Source organism: Lissotriton vulgaris, chromosome 4_1 (assembly GCF_964263255.1).
Source record: "Lissotriton vulgaris chromosome 4_1, aLisVul1.2, whole genome shotgun sequence".
Lineage (NCBI taxonomy): Eukaryota > Metazoa > Chordata > Amphibia > Caudata > Salamandridae > Lissotriton > Lissotriton vulgaris.
In genome coordinates, this window is record NC_141691.1 from 1,998,228,200 (window position 1) to 1,998,245,392 (window position 17,193).

Below are 17,193 nucleotides of genomic sequence, written 5' to 3' on the forward strand. Positions count from 1 at the left end.
ATAGCAGATTCAATCTGTTGATCAGCATCCAGCTTACTGAGCAACGGATCGATGTATAGGGCAAATAGTAATGGTGAGCAGGGACACCCCTGGTGAGTTCTTCTGCTGATAGATAATACGTTGGATTCTTGCCCAGAAATCCGGACACAGACTGTAGGTGAAATGTATAGGGCCTGTACAGCTGTAACAAATTCTGGCGCCAATCCTTAAGTCCTCAACAAGAGACACTGCCAGGAGACCCTGTCGAATGCTTTCTCTGCATCCGACCGGATCATCCCCAGGGGCTTCTTTAAGGCCTGAGCTCAATCGAACAAGGCTATTGCCCGCCTTACATGGTCCGATGTGTCCCGAACCGGGATAAATGGAAACCAGAGGAGTAATGACCTTTCCCAACCTCAGTGCTACTATTTTAGAATATATCTTGCTATCTGCGCAAATTAAAGAAATAGGGCGATATGAGATATGAGGAGGGACTAAATTCCGGTTTATCCTTAAATTTTTTTTTTTTTTTAAAGACTACGATTGTTGTTCTATGCCAGGAGTCATTAGTCTGACCATTCTGGGCTTTTAAGAATAAAAGCTCTAATTCCCTGAGAAGGATTTGTCTGAAAGTACGATAAAATTCCAGAGGCAAAGCATTGGGGCCCACAGCCTTACCTGTAGCCAACACCGTTATGGCAGATTCAATTCCCTCCCTTGATATCTGGGCAGAAAGCATATCCCTCTGTTCTTGAGTGATCTGAACAGTACCATAATCAGCCAGAAAGTCCTCACCTGAGGTAACAGAGTCTTCCTTTTCAATGGACTATAGTTCCTGGTAGAATTCCTGAAAGACCTCCAGGACTTTAGCCGGGAGATCCTGAATCTGCCCCCTGAATTTTTTTATACGACCAATTCTGTTTGCAACTGCCCTTTGCTGAATCCGTTTGGCTAATTGTCTGCCAGTGTTTTCTCCATGTTCATATATATCAACCCTATATTGCTTAAACTTTATGGCTAAATCCTCCCCGAAATGTTGATGAATTTTAATTCTTACTGTTGCTAACTTTTTTTGACATTCCTCGCTCCTCTGCGCCTCCCCAATTACCCGGATAAGCTCTTCCTCAGCCTCCCTGAGCTGATCCATCAGAGCATTACCCTTCTCCTTTATCTTCCTCTGTCGATACAAAGAAAAGCTCGAAGTTTCACCCCTCACTGCCGCCTTAAAGGCATCCCAGATATTACTTCAGATGCAGTCCTCCTATTCCTCTCGAAAAATTCCCCTATCCACTCTGAGATATGTAAACAGTATTCAATATCAAGTAATAGCTTTCTGTCGAAAGTCCACGCTGGCATTACATGTGCAGAATCAATCGGGAGTTGAATCACTAAAGGATTGTGATCGCATACCAGTCTTGGGAAAAGCTCACAAGTGACCCTTCCTGCTATTGTATTAGTGACAAAAAAGTAGTCTAACTGCACAAATTTTTTATGAGGAGCCGAAAAGAACGTATACCCAAATTCCGTTTGACGTGGACTATGCCAAATATCAGTTTAGTCCATGTTCCTGGCATAACCCCTGTAAAGCCTTGAAAATATTGATCTTCTGCCCAGGATAGGAGTCATTACTATGAAGATTGAAGGTGAACATTCAGATGGATGTTAAAATCCTCACAAAGCACTATCAATGGACACCACAAAGCTAACTCTGTATTTAAATAATCAAAACTAGTGGGGTCATCTAAATTGGAGCCATAAAGGGAGAATATTGCATACAATGTCCCCCTAATACCTGCTTCTACAATTACCCATCTCCCTAAGTTATCTTCCTTAACTCGACTACAAGTTAAAAGCCCATGACTTGCCATAATAGCTACTCCTCGAGTGTTGATAGCTGAAAGTGTGCAGGCAAGGAGGTCAAGCCCCATATCTTTTAGGTTTACTGTCCTGCGAAGGGTTATTAGTGTTCAGAAATAAATGGCGCACAACATGTAGTGGTTGAGTAGTCACGAAAATGATAAAGTTGTTTGGTGCAGCTTGTTCAGAGAAAACCCTGAGAACTCTGAAACCAAAGGGTCAGGAGACTAACCCTTGTGTTGAATGAACTGACAGGTCTCCGAATCCGGCAATACCATCCTCGTTACACCACAGCACTACGCTGTTCGCAGCATTAACAACAGGCACTACCCGCCTATGTCCTTTGAAATTTTAACGCTCGGATAACCCTCGAAAGTGTGCTCACCCTTGCACCTCCGAGCTCAGACACCCAATTCGGACCGGGTTGGAATTATCACCGGTCCCCCGATAACACGATATCCCATAACTAAGCAGCCCTGAAGAGTCATGGGTTAACGCCCTCACTGACGAAACACGTGTCGGCTGGTTTCTTTTCTGTATGGATCCCCTTGAATAAGAGGTCCATTTACATACCTATTAAAACAGAAAATAGAAAGAACTTTCGTGTGTGATCTTATCCTTGAATCACTTTACCTGGATTACTCAATCAGTATATCTGTTGTGTGCGCTTGACCTGTCACCCCATATCTTTTAGCCACATCCTATTATTCCAACAGATATGGGTGTCCTGGAGACATAATACATCGGCCCTCATGTACCTAATACGTTTTGCCAATATGCCTCTCTTTTTACTATCATTGAGACCACAACAATTTAAAGAACAGGTTCTAATATTTTTATTGCTACCTGCCATACCAAGGAGTTCCTTCTAGCAGCCACACAGGCTCTACAATTTTACCATCATTTTTCCTACAGAGAAAGAAGACCTTAATAAAACATTGAATCTTGTCACAATTCCTATATGTGTCATAACTACACAATTGAGCACATGCTAGAGTGACCCCCACTCTCCCTCACCAACCTCTGCCCCCCCTGAAATCCTCCCCAGTAGAGGCCCTCCCTCCCCCCCCACCTCCACCCTACCCTAACAGACCCCCCCCATTACGCAAGGCATGGGGACCTCCTGTACCGGGTGATGCTGAGCTAACCCAACCCATCCCTCGCGACAGTGAGACCTTTCATCACAGTCTGTATACTTCTCATTATTGAAACCAAAATAGACTGTTTTTAGTATTTTCGGGACCCGCAGCCGAGCCTCATCCTCTCACTCCCTTTCTGCCTGTCTTCGGCGGCATCCTTGCAGTCCCCTGCTTCAAGATAGAGCACACAGACCAAGCAGTAGCAGAACAACAAAGAGCATGGGCGCCAGCACCTAGGGAAACGGAGTCCTCCACAGCAAGCTCTGCGTTCCCCACAGCCTCCACTGCATCCAGGCTGACGTGAAGTCTTTGCCTGTCTCACCGGTGCATACAACCTAAACCAAATCCATTTTTTCCCTGAAGGTACTGCGGTGTTCAAAACGCCATCAGATCGGGTCTCGACTGGAGAGATTAGGTAGTCAGCTCACTCGGCCGAGTGACCAGCCGCCATCTTGCTTCGCTTCTAGTAAGCTGAATCTAAAACAGACTTTCAGGATTTCTGCATTAAATAAATGTACCTACCACTAATCTGATTGGAACTTATTTAAAGTGGTTATCCTGGAATTCTGGTATGGTTCTGGCCCTATGGTGAGCTCTATTGACCTTGAAGATGTTGGATGTTTCTCATTTATTAGAAAACTATGAGGTGTAATCTCATAGAGAGACTTGTGTTGCAAAAGCTTTTACTTTTGCCCTGTTTCTAAAAGAAGTTGATAGTCGTGCCGGTAGGGAGTGTTCATAAACTACCAAAATATGATTGTCTCAAGAGGCAGACGTCCACGGTACCCTATAAGAGAGTTCTCTTTAGTACCTGATGGTTTATAGCTCTAACTTTAGTAACCTCTCAGCTATTGAGCTTGTGGCCTGTTCCTCGTTAATTTTGCATGGGTGAGGCTTACTTTCTGCCACTGTGCCAAAATCCAAAAAAGTTACATCTCTGCTTGTATCACTCCTGCAGTTCACAGTTTAATTTTTTTATTTACCTTTTATAAACATTGTTTTATAGTAACAGCTCTCCACGTTTTCTTTGCCACCCCTTCTTTATTTATAGAATGCTTTGAATTTGATATTTTGTGTGTTCTTATTCTCTTTGTACATTTCGTATATTTGACTGAGACAGCTACTGATTCAGATTCAGAAATTCCTTTACTCGGGTGCAAAAAGCAGCCATAAAAGTGCATTATTCCAATTAAAACCATGATTAAAATATAATACAAATAACAGTGCATATAAAAACGTAAATTAATTTCAGAATGCAACTAATTCTATACAATACAAACAAGAAAGTGATCAAAGAAATGAATACATCATTCAAAGTGCCTAGTGCTACGTGACCTTACAGCAGATCTAAAAAAAAGAACCTATATAAAGACAGCATCAACATCTGCCCGTAGGTGTATTAAGCGTATAGCTGGCCTGCACTGCCTAGAATTACGTAATCTAATAAATGGAATTGAAAATTGTTTGGTGTATTTTATAAAGAATTTACAGTAGAAAAGAAAATGTAAACATTGAGCAGATCTTCCATCACAAGGACAGGGGCCATTGCTAACACTTATCTGAAAGCCCAAAGGGAAGCAAAGTTGGTACATAACTGTTAGTTCTAAAGCGGAATAAAAAGGATTTTTCCTAGCACGCATATGCATTAAACAAATATTGCGCCGGCGCACTATCTGTTCGCAAGTGACCGTAAACGAAAGCTGTTTTTACCCCCCAATTTCCATTAAGCATCTTTGTGAACGGGCATAATTAATGCTAGCGCTTTCACATACTTTTTATCCAGTCTCCCACTAGAGCAGGGCTCAGCAAAGGCATAAGGCAGCCTATCTCGTGAAAGGTTTTTTTCCCACACATAATAGCCATGGAATATTAAGGCCCTTATCGCACATTAGGCAATCTTTAATGATGACTTTATTGAGGGCTACTTCCTCAGTTCGCCATATGAATAACTATAATAGTAGGGGGCTAGCTCTGATACAATCCACTATATAACTCCAGGCCAGCTCCTCGTGATAAGTAAAATAAGAAGTGGATAGAGAATACCAAAAGCTTTCTACAAAATTGATTCCTCCTGAATAGCTGCGCAATCAGCAATGTCCCATATCTTGGTAACGTACATTGCCACAGGGACACACTGAGTAGTATAAATGAGCAAACGTGATAAAAGTGCCCTCTCCCCAAGGGGCTGTGGCAGGCTAAAGAAAGAGCCAACTTCTCTAGATAGCCTCAGCCTATGATGTGTAATATTAGCCACCCAAGAGCCTGCAGAATTAAAAATGACCACAAGTTAAGAAAACGTACTATTTCCATCTAAGCAATTAGTACAAACTGCAAATTCAACTCAAATTCATTTGGGACCACAGGCTTTAATTTACGATTTTGTAAAGGTGTGCTAAGATCAAGATAGGCCATAAATTGAGGGAAATAAGTCACTGGCAGATGCAAAGCTTTTGGTGTGCGGGCCATCATCAACACTAAGTCATCTACCTATAGCAGCATGGGGAGTAATTAAATATTAACCTTGGCAACATTAGAAGTAATAGTTAAATAGGGGCTTAGCTGATTTATATAGAGTATAAAAAGTAATGGTGCCAGTATGCAACCTTGCCTGACACCTCTAAGAAATTTCGATCTCACTATAGAGTTTACCATCTGCCCCAAATCTTATTCTGGCTTTAATGTTCTCGTGTAGGGGTGTTAAAAAATGTACGAGTGCCTCATCAGTTTCCATGGTTAGGAGTCTGCACAGATTTGAGTGATTTATGCAATTAAATGACGAGGACAAATCCGTAAAGGCAAGATATATTGTGGATTGTTTAGCTATTGCATACTGATAATTGGGTTTAGATTCAGGCATTGCTCAATTGTTCCCATACTATAGCATACTGGCAGCTATGTAGGATATAGTCTTCTGACGCCCATTGCATGATCCTATTATAAATGACTGTACCTAACATTTTCACAGATGTATGAAAAAGTGAAATAGGGCGATAGCAGCTGGGATCAGAACAAATTACCTTTTTTGAATATTGTATCATCAAAAGAGACTAGCTACATGTGATTTTATAGGTTGGACTCTGACTTGTTTTGTCAGTAGACACCTTGTTGGTGTGATCATGAAGCCCTCACCCACCAACCTAGTTGGTGGCATGCTTCATCATCGGGCCCACCCAGTGACACCTAGCCTGCCCCGGGTGTGCTACGACGCCTGATTACAGTGGAGCGGGTATTTTTCTGAGAGTGCAGTGTGGGGTTTAGTGAAGTGAAAATTAAAACGGCTTTGCGGGTGTCCCAGTACCCGAGGGTAAATTAAATTTTAATAACTGGGCCACCGTCAGTTGTTAGAACAAGGCAGAAGGATGTATGGTGGCAAGTTACGACCTCCTACATCCATTATGGGTCGACATGTTTCAGGCAGTGCCTCGGTGTTAAATCTGGCTTTCCTCAGGACCTTTATAAAAACGTGCTTGTGCAAATTAAAAAAGTGGAGTGTTATACAGACTGTGTTACACTCGCTAAGGTGTTTTTCTAGGTGTGAGAGGGGGATTCCCTTCTCATGCATACCTATACGTACAACATATAGGACATAGACAAAACATGTAGGGAAAGTAGAGTCACTTTGCAAATTGCTTAAAGTCATGAAAAAATGGCCGGTTCTAAAGTCCTACTGTAGCTACGGAGGAGGGTGCAAGTTACGCAGTGTGTAGGGTGGCCGAGGCCCTCCACCTCGAGCTCCCTACAGTGGCCTTCAGGACTAACCTCCTGACAGAAGTGCTTCAGCCGATGGCTTCCTCTGCGGAGCCACTGCTGCCCTTTAATGATGCACTTTCCGAAGTTTTTTTGGGCACCTGGATCAGGCCAAACACAGGGGCTCCTGTGGATAGGGACGTGGCCCGACGCCTACGCCCGGCCCCTGGCGACCCCATTTTCCTTTCCCAATACCCCACTCGATGAGAGCCTGGTTGTCCAAGCCTCTAAGTGCTGCCTCAGTGTCCGGAGGAGGCCTGGACAGTGCTCTCTCAAGCTATTGCTGAACGGAGAGATGCAGCCAAGTTCACAATCCGTTGTAGCCTTGACGCTGCCGACTTTCTGGGCAGGTCGATTTCCACGACAGTGGTGCTCCGCCGCCACGCCTGGCTGAGGACAACTGGTTTCTCTGGGGATGTTCAGAACACTCTGATGGAGATGCCGTTTTTGGCAACAAGGCATATAGTGCATTGGAGCGTTTTAAGGACTCGTGGGCCACAGCCAAGTCCTTGGGCCTTTCGGCCACTCGCCCTCCTCCGCCTTCTTCTCTTCGCGCCCCACACGTTCGCTTCAGAGCCACAGCCCTGCGCAGCAACAGTCTCGGCTCATCCGTGGGACCTGCCAAGGTGGGTCAGGGGGCCAGCGGGCGGGTCAGTCCACCTCCACCCTGGCCACCACTGCCTCCAAACCTTCCTAGTCTGGTCTTTCAGGCCCATCAAACGCCAGTGGGTGGCAGGATTCGCGCGCACCACCACTACGTACAGGTGGGTTTTACAAATAGTCCAAAGCCACCGCATGTTGGCGGATCACTTAGTACTTCAGCAGGAGGTTGTGGCCCTCTTGGCCAACAGGGCCATCAAGCGTGTTCCTGTGCCAGAAGTCGGACATGGTTGCTAATCCCATTACTTTCTGGTGCCCAAGAAGGACAACGGTCTGTATCCTATCGTGGACCCCCGGAACGTCATTCGCTTCCACCTGAAGTAGAAGTTCTAGATGTTCACTCTGGCTCAGGTCTTGTCTGCCCTTGACCCTGGCGACTGGATGGTATTGTTGGATCTGCAAGACGCATATTTCCATATTCCCGTCCTGCCGGCCCAACAGCTTTACCTACGGTTTACTGTAGGCCACAAACACTTTCAGTTTACCGTGTTCCCCTTTGGCCTTACCAGTGACCCTCGGGTGTTCACGACAGTGATGGCGGTGGTCGCAGCTTATCTGTGCAGGTCAGGGGTTCCAGTCTTCCCCGATCTAGACGACTGGCTGTTGAAGGTGGGCTCCCCCAGGTAGTCGTCTCTCACCTCCAGACTACGGCCGACCTGCATTTGCTGGGGTTCTCCATCAATGTGCCGAAGTCGCACCTGATCCTTTCTCAGAAACTCCTCTTCATCGGAGCAGTTCTGGAAACGGTGCAGTTTCGAGTCTATCCTCCCGAAAAGCGAGTCTGGGATATTCAGGCTATGATTCCAATCTTTCGGCCCCTATCCTGGGTTTCGGTTAGGATGACCCTGAGGCTGCTGGGCCTCATGGCCTCCTGCATCCTGCTGGTCAATCATGCCATATGGCATATGCGGGCTCTGCAGTGGGACCTGAAGTTCCAGTGGGTGCAGCATCAGGGGAACCTGTCTGAGTACATCCAGATCTCGGAGAGCACTGCACAACAATTACAGTGGTGGCTCAAATAAACGGCATTGGGTCAATGGCAGATCCCTCCTCCTTCCCCAACCGAAGCACACAGCGGTGACTGATGTGTCCCTGCTTGCATCGGGCGGCCACATTGGAGAGGCGGAGATCAGAGGCCTTTGGTCTCTGGCGGAGTCCCGGCTCCATATAAACCTTCTGGAGCTCTGTGCGATCCGAATTGCACTGAAGGCATTCCTTTCCTCTGTCAAGGTGGAGAATATTGCAGGTGTTCACAGACAACACCACTGCCATGTGGTACTGCAACAAACCGGGTGGGGTGGGGTCGTCGACCCTTTGTCAGGAGGCTCTGCGCCTCTGGACATGGACATGGACATTGACATGGCTGGAACATCAGGGCATTTCCCTGGTGGTTCAACACCTGTCAGGTTCACTGAAAGCCAGAGCGGACTAACTCAGCTGCAAGTGCATGATGGATCACGAATGGCGTCTTCACTCTGACATGGCGCAAGGTCTCTTTCAGCAGTCGGGAGAGCCTTGGTTAGATCTATTCGCCACCAAAGAGAACGCGCTATGTCAGTAGTTCCACGTGTTGGAATTTCCAACGCGGCACTCGCTAGGCGACGCTTTTCGTTGTGAGTGGAGTTGAGGTCTGTTGTATGCCTTTCCATCTCTACCACCTGTACCACTTCTGCCCAGAGTGCCGAAGAAGATCAGGCGCAACAGGGCCCAAGTCATTCTTGTGGCCCCGGACTGGGCTCGAAGAGTTTGGTATCTCGAGCTACTGAGTATGACCAACGATCCCCCAGTCCGACTGCCTCTTCGGGAGGATCTTCTGTCGCAGCAGCGGTCGACGGTCCTCCACCCGAACCTGTCCAGTCTCCCCCTCCTTGCGTGGAGATTGAATGGCGGCAGTTGATTCCTTTCGACTTGCCTCCTGAAGTCTGCGATGTCATTCTGGCACTCAGGCGTCCCTCCACTAAGTTGGTATACGCCTGCAGGTGGAACAAGTTTGTGGCATGGTGCACAGCAAAGGCTAGGGATACCCTTTCCGAAGACCTTTTATTCCTTCTTTCCTTGGCCCAGCAGGGCTCTGCTCTGGGCACTATCAAGGGCTATCTTTCTGCTATTTCAGCCTTCCTCAGGCTCCCTGATCAGCCCTCTCTTTTCAAGTCCCCTGTTGTAAATAGTTTCCTCTAAGGAATTACAAATTGCTCACCTTTTTCCTCCTATTCCATTTGTGATGCCACAGTGGGACTTGAGCTTGGTTCTCACATAATTGATGTGCGCTCCCTTTGAGCCTCTTCACAACTGTCCCCTACATCTATTAACTTTGAAGACTGCATTCCTGGTGGCCATCACCTCCACTAGGAGAGTGAGTGAGCTCCAGGCTCTTTTTTGTAAACCTCCTTTTCTGTCCGTCCATCCGGACAAGGTTGTGCTCAGAACCCGTCCATTCTTTTTGCCAAAAGTGTTTTGCTTTTCACATCGGGCAAACCATTACTTTGCCCAACTTCTTTTCGCCTCCGCATCCTTCTAGAGAGGAAGAGAGGCTCCACCGTCTTGACCCAAAATGTGCACTCTCGTTTTACTTGAACCGCACACAACTGTTCCGGGTGGATGGCCAGCTCTTTGTTGGCTACGTTGGCGCCAAGAAAGGTCGGGCCGTACGCAAGTGTACTATCTCCAGATGGGTTGTCTTGTGTATTAAAGCCTGTTATTCTCTGGCTAAGAAGGAGCCTCTGGTGGGGCTTCACGCCCATTTCACCAGGGTGAAGGCTGCCACTACGGCATTGGGAGGTGGTGTCCTCTTTCAAGACATCTGTCAGGTGGCTAAGTGGGTCTCGCGGAACACTTTTATTAAGCACTATTGCCCAGACAGCCAAGTCCGGAGAGACGGCTTCTTTGGCCGTTGTGTTCTCAAGGACTTCCTGGTATGATCTTTGTTCGCAGACTCACCACCGAGGTTGGTATTGCTGGGGTATCTATTCTAAGGTAAGGAATCTATCACTACGCGTTTCTTTCAGATGAATAAGTTACTTACCTTCGGGATCGATATATCTGTAAGAAACATTAGTTAGTGATAGATTCCTTCCCGCCCCACCCATCCTTCCTGTTCTGCAAACTGATTTCTAGGGTTAAGGTCATCCCTTTCAGGGCACTTGTTTCAATGCACCAGTGGTCAGTATCTTGCATGGCTCTGTGTTCCTGGCGCGGAAAGTCGTGTACAGAACGGACGTCAGCGCATGAGGGCGATGTCTAAGTAGCTGCCGCGACGGCATTTCGGCGATCGCGACACCAACAACGGACGCGGAGCAGCACAATGCCACCTTCCGATGCACAGGGGTACTGCTGACGAAAAATTTCTGGATCCAGTCTGACTCCTGGGGGTAATTCTAAGGTAAAGAATCTATCGCTAACTAATGTTTCTTACAGATATATCGTTACCGAAGGTAAGTAACTTGTTCATTAGTATCCTTACAGTACCTGATTAACACATTTTATGGTCACAGCTCAAACCTTTTGTCTGCACAGATATGAATAATAACTAGAATCCCTGTTTTTGAGTGATGCGTCATGAACAACACATATTGTAGTAGTATCCGAGGCTCTATAAAACTAATAAACTGATAATATAATTTACTACACATAATTTTGCCAGACATTTCTCATTTACATTGTTCAGCATTTACAGTGGATTAAATACCTGCAAAAAGCAATTACGACCCAAGCCTTAGACACTTGTTGTTGAGGCTTTCTTTTACCTACTATATCCAAGAATGATAGTGCTCAACATGATACGCATACACTTAATGTATGATGTACTACAGTGCCTGACAATCTGAACCAGTTAATTTTGGGCGCTTTTCGCAATTAATAATCAGTTCGGCAGACAGAAGGCACCATAGGTAAGATGGCAGGACACACATTCTTGGTTAAGTTAGCATTGCTTTGACCATCAAATTCCTGTGAGAAACAACTGACCCCTTCTGAAGGCCTAAGACTTATTTACCAAATATAGTACATCCTGCTTCGGTCACAGGAAGTCTTTGTTCAGGTTGTCCCCTTCCTTCATGACCAGAATGATTAATCCTCCTGAGGTATGGTAAGGAAAAAGTGTGATTGTGTTCACCACTTTTCCTGTGTGCAGTGTGTTTTTGCTATGTCATTGCTTACTGTCACTTACATTTCACAGCAAAAACTCCCGCTTCCAGCATCACTTATATAGTGCATGTCAATGCTGCAATATAACTTTTATTCCCTACTAATTAATTAATTTAATATTTTCTTAGATTCTGCACTTCCACCTTTATATGCAAGGTAGGAAATTGTTAGTTCATTACCTCAAGGTCATTTATTTTTATCTGGATCCCTCTGATATCCAGCAAGTCTTAGCTGGAACTCCCTATAAGAGAGGGTGTCCATGATGAAGCATGCCACTATAATGTCGATGAGGGCTTCTCATCCAAAACATGTTTTTCAGATAATCTGGTTGGTGTGTTCACTCTGATTTAATCATTACATTTTTTGTGGTTTGATACTCTATAAACCGGAGATTGAGAGTCATTGATATTGTCTTTTGCTATGGATCATGTTTCTCCGTGAATCTCGGTGCCAGGCAGAATGTCACAAAAAACAGTCTTCCTGTTAGACTTTGCCCCTTTGTCCTAGTTTCTCAGTGACCCAGAGTGAAGGTGGTATTGGCTCCAAAGGTCTGGCTTAAAAAAAAACATTTAAATGTGAACAAGGATTCGCAACCCGCCAAAAGTATATGTTTCACTAGCAAGGGAAAGCTGACCCACATTCAGTGTTCATAGTATTCAGTTAACAGAACCACTGGGGAAGGGGACAGGGGGGACCGGGCGCAGAATTACAGAGTTCTGATGTCTACACTTCCACAGATTTCTTATCTTTCGTATGTCCTTCAGGCAGTAGTTTGGATCCTGAAAGATTTTCCCCGCAACAGCTCTTCATTGTTGCTATGTCGCAACATGTGGATGTGGATGTGGATGCGGCTGTGCCTGCCCCAATGTAGTCAAATTGGAGTACATAAGGTGCCAACTGACGCCCGTTTCTTTTTTTTTTTCACAGTATTCCAGGGGTCTTCTTGTTGCTTCATTGACAAAAAGTCCTCCGTTTTGACAGTGACAAGGTAGACAATCGGGCTAGGGTAGAGGAACGGGCACTGGTAAGGAAAGACTAAACAGAAGGGGGACCCCCGGCAAGATAGAGGCAGGTAGGCAGGGGAAATAAAGTAACACAAAAGGCAAAGGAGTACCTGCCAAGTAAATTCAATCAATTATTATATTTGTATTTTTTTGATGTGATTATTTGAGTTAGCCCTTGTTTCTTCCGGTGTTATTGAATCAGTTAAAGGATCCCTTAACTGGGCCTTGATTGAAATTACTTGGCAGGTACTCCTTTGCCTTTGGTGTTACTGCTAAGGAAAGATACTCGAGGGATATGGAGATGCCCATTGGCGGGCCATCTGGGTGGAATTGCTCGAGGCGTGGTGCCACAGAAAAGATCAGAGGGAGGGAGATGGAGGTGACTCTATGACATATGAATAACGAGGAATCCCTCTGCGATAGCTTGGGAGAACAATAGTTGAGGTTCCCCGTGAGGAGGTGTTACTGAGTTGCTGGGAGACTGTGTGTTGACCCGTCCTTCCCAGATGAGAGGAGTAGAAGCCAAGGTTGGACAGGGACACTGGTCTTCCCCGACCCCTAATCGGAGTGAGTGTGTCCCGTGGTACTCTCTAAACATGCTTAATTACAAACTTGGCGATCCGCCGGGACGAACAAGCCACAGTGGATCTTCTTGCATTTACTAGGAATCCAGACCCTCAGGATGATTTTAATTATTTTTATTTTTTTAAGTATTATTTTAAGTGTTTATTTTTTCTTGTTACTTCACTTGAGCCATATCACTAATTCTTATGCACACTTTGGTGGTGACTAGATTTAACCCTACAACTCTCTTTAGGAAGCACATGTCCGAACAGGTCCTGTTAACAGATGGTTTATTAACTACGAATTTCAGCAGGTTACCACTGTTTTTTCAACAATTCACAACAGAGTGATGAGGAACCATTAGATCCTATTTGACACCTGCATTACAATGGGAGTATAACTACATTTCAATATTGCAATGTATCCACATGCAATGCACATTACTAAATACAAAGCCAAACCTGTTGAATGTAAGACCGATCTATACTTATGTCTTATTTTGTGCAATGTTCTGCTCTTGTGTGTATTAATGACATTAACCTAAAAAGCCAATGAAATATATTTTTTTAAATCTGTTTTGTGTTTTTCATGCAGGCTGTTGCAGAGTTTAATCTCAAGGACGTGTCCTACCAAGTGATGAATCCCAAGTGCCATAGATTGACCGTTGCTGGTCAACCTGATGAACTCATGATTTTTAACTTTGAAGATGCACGGGAGGCACAGAAATGGTGGACTGTTGTCAGTAGTTCTATACGAGAGGTACAGAAAGGTGAGACTTCAATCCACAACACCCGTTGACACCCTTGTTTTACCCTTCCATGCTTCCTAACCATTAGAAATTATTGTACTTGAGCAAGTGTCTCTTGATTTTCCCACTTGAGACTTTTTTGTCATTCTTGTTTCCAATCTTTTACATTTTAAATTGGTCTAAAATGTACTGGCTTTTTATAGATTTGTGCCTTATTATTGTGTTGCTATAAAGCATGTCTTATCCTCTGTTTTGAAAATGTGTCTTTCTGTTCCTTTTTTGGTCTCGCCTAGCGAACGCAGCGCATGCGCTGCTTTGCCTTGGCGAGACTCTATTGTTGTGGCTTTGGTGCGGAAGGGAGACAAAACATTTGCGCGCCCGGACAGCCGCGTGTGAATCAGCTTGGGCCCGGACAGCACATGGGTACGCGCACGGGTTGTCTTTCAGCTTGTTTACTTTTATGTTTGTTGCCGCATCAAATCATATCCAAATGGAAGAAGGAGGCTAGGTACCCGGGTTGCCGAATTTGCAACTTGGATTTTAATCTTGATTTTAGCCCTTGACAAACTCCGGAATGCTGAATACTTCACTGCTCTCCACCAAGTGTATTGCCTTGTGAATCTATGTAATGTAAAACAAAATCTGAATATTGTTACATTTAAGTAGCAATCTCCTATTATGAATGTGAAAGGGTGGGGATTACAATATTTATTTATCTCTCACTCGCACTTTCACACCATTTCCTAAGGTTGTCACTGCAGTACATAACTATAGATATGGCACTGCGTCAGTTAGGGCCAGTCCAGGTCTGGAGACTATGGGGCACATGCATCAACCTATTTAGGAAGTGCAAACGGTGCGAATCGGTAAATTCAGCCGTTTGCACTTCCTAAATACGTTTTTGGGATGCATCAAACTATTTTTCAGAATTCGAATTTTTTAGCATTTCTAAAAAATGCGAATGCATTTAAGGAATCGCATTTGTGCGATTCCTTAAATGCAATGCATCAATTTAAAAAAAAATGCGAATTCTGAAATTGGAAGTGCAAATTAACACGAGGTTGACCCTCGTGGTAATTTGCGAAAATGTTTCAAAATGCAAAAAAATTCATTTTTTACACTGTCATGTTACAGACACACATGTCCTTAGGACATGTGTGTGTGAAACATGCACTTTCAAATGCATTTCAGGGGTGCAGGGGGGGTCCTTTGGACCCCCCCTGCACCCTTGGAATGCATAAACAAATTGCGAATTTGGAAATGCCTTCCCATTGACTCCTATGGGCCTTTTGGCCCATTGGAATCAATGGGAATTGCAAAAATGCACTTAAGAATTCGCTACTTATTTGGAATTCGGAAAAAAATTCGATTTTTACAGAATCCCAAATGAAAAGCCAAAAAAATATTGCATACCATTTTGCAATTCTTAATTTGCAATTCTGTATTTTTCGCAAATTAAGAAATGCAAAATGTATGAATGATGCATGTGCCCCTATGAGATAGAAAAATATAGGATAACCGGGTAAACTATGTTGACACTGAAATCTTTTCCATCCTGGGTGTGGTTATCTTGCTGTCCGGTGATTGTATTTCAGTGACCTGATGTGTGTCAGTCAATGTGAATTTTGTTGCAAAATGTACGTAATATGGCCTCTGGACTCTACGCACTAATTCCACACTGAAACGGTGTGTCCCTGGCCTAATCACCATCAAGGATGTCGTTCTATCCCAACACTGGGGGTTCTTCTTTCTGGCGCTGCCCTTGTATGCCCTTAATCTCTGCTTCTACACTTAAACTGTGTGACCCTGGACAAATCACCATTCCATGTGCTTTATGTTCAAAAGAGGGACTACCTAGACCCTTACTTATAGTCCCTTTGTTCAGTGGTAGAGACTTAAGTAACTGGCCGTTTGGATTTATTGAAATAATTGTCAGGCAAGTATTACTTTCTGTATATGGTGATAGTGACTCGTGTTCGATTTCTTATGCAGAAAGCAGCTTCGGATCCATCTTATAGCCTGTGACGCTCCTCAATTGAATTTACATTAAATTTAGTTATATATAAGGCTCCCTGTTTTCCGTTTTGTCTGTTTTTACAGATAAATACAGACAGAAAACCGTTTTGTTTCCAGTCTGTGTTCACTCTTAAATGTGAAATAAAAACGGAAATTGTGTTATTTTTTTATTAATTCTAAATGCTATCATTCATAACTGCTATGTTAATAGCTATGTAGACTGACCGGTAAGAAGGTTAAACAAGTAACAAGCATTTGTAATGCAATAGGTCTCGCATTTGCGAGAGATTAAGCTATTGGCATTGTAAATGACAATGCCTTTTATTTATATTTTAAAAACTAACACATGAATAAAAGGCATTGACATTTACAATGCCATTAGCTCAAACTCTCACAACTGCGAGACCTTTTGCATTGCAAATGCTTTTTTCATTTGCTGAGCACTTCACTAACTCGTCAGCTTGATGGATATTTGCAATTAGTTGGACTGTTACATTTCTGTTTTTCTGCACTCTATTCATTCATGTAAAACACTCTCTGCATCTTCCGGTAGATATTTCAAATCCTTCTACTCGTTTTTCACTAAGACAGAACCTCATGCTAGGCACCAGACAAAAACAAAATTATGTCTGTTAATTGGACTTGTGACCAGGTAATATGTTGATTCCTTTAAGTAATGCCTACTTTACTTTTTTTCCGCAGGACTCTAAATGATATAGAGTGCTTCTATTTATGAAGTAAATGTAGGTCACAACAGATATCTAATACCCTAAAATGTGGTCGGTAAAACAAGGTTATTTTCGACCAGTGTGTGCTACCCTATGATTTTGTTCTAAATATATTCACCTTTTCAGTGGTACACAAACTATTTCATAAAGTGACTGGAAGGATGCGTTCAGACTAAAGTGCTAACCAACTTATGTTCTTGGTATTTTTGTACATGTATCTATCCATGGCGCTCAAAACCTCCTGCTGAGTGCAGGGAGAGTGGCTGGCTGCAGACTGGTAGCCTTTCCTTGTAACAGTTGTCATATGGGCCACACCGTATTCTGATTGAAATACTTTTGGTAATGTGGGTTTTCTTAAAAACATTGGTGTCAAAAACAACACCCCTGTCTTCCACCTGAAAAGAACTTGTTGGCTAGGACCAGGAACTTTCAATGAGAGTGCCAAACGGCAGTAGTGACTGCAATTTCACTGTCCCCAGAACCAGGTGTTGTATTTCGAAATGGCCCCTAAATATACTATTCTCAATCGACAGGAACGTTTCGGCTACAGTTATGGGAGTTTATTCAAGTTGGGACTGGAATGAGCCAGACCTTCTGGACTACCATGA

General features: G+C 44.1%; 1 protein-coding gene across 1 annotated transcript in view; it reads left to right on the forward strand.

The window, feature by feature from the left end:
• LOC147724825 (ranBP-type and C3HC4-type zinc finger-containing protein 1-like) overlaps nucleotides 1–17,193 on the forward strand; it is a 431,577-nt gene that overhangs the window by 4,110 nt on the left and 410,274 nt on the right. The window contains exon 2 of the mRNA XM_086966324.1: nucleotides 13,688–13,862. Coding sequence (XP_086822450.1) covers nucleotides 13,688–13,862 — 175 coding nt within the window. The remainder of the gene's footprint in view (nucleotides 1–13,687; nucleotides 13,863–17,193) is intronic.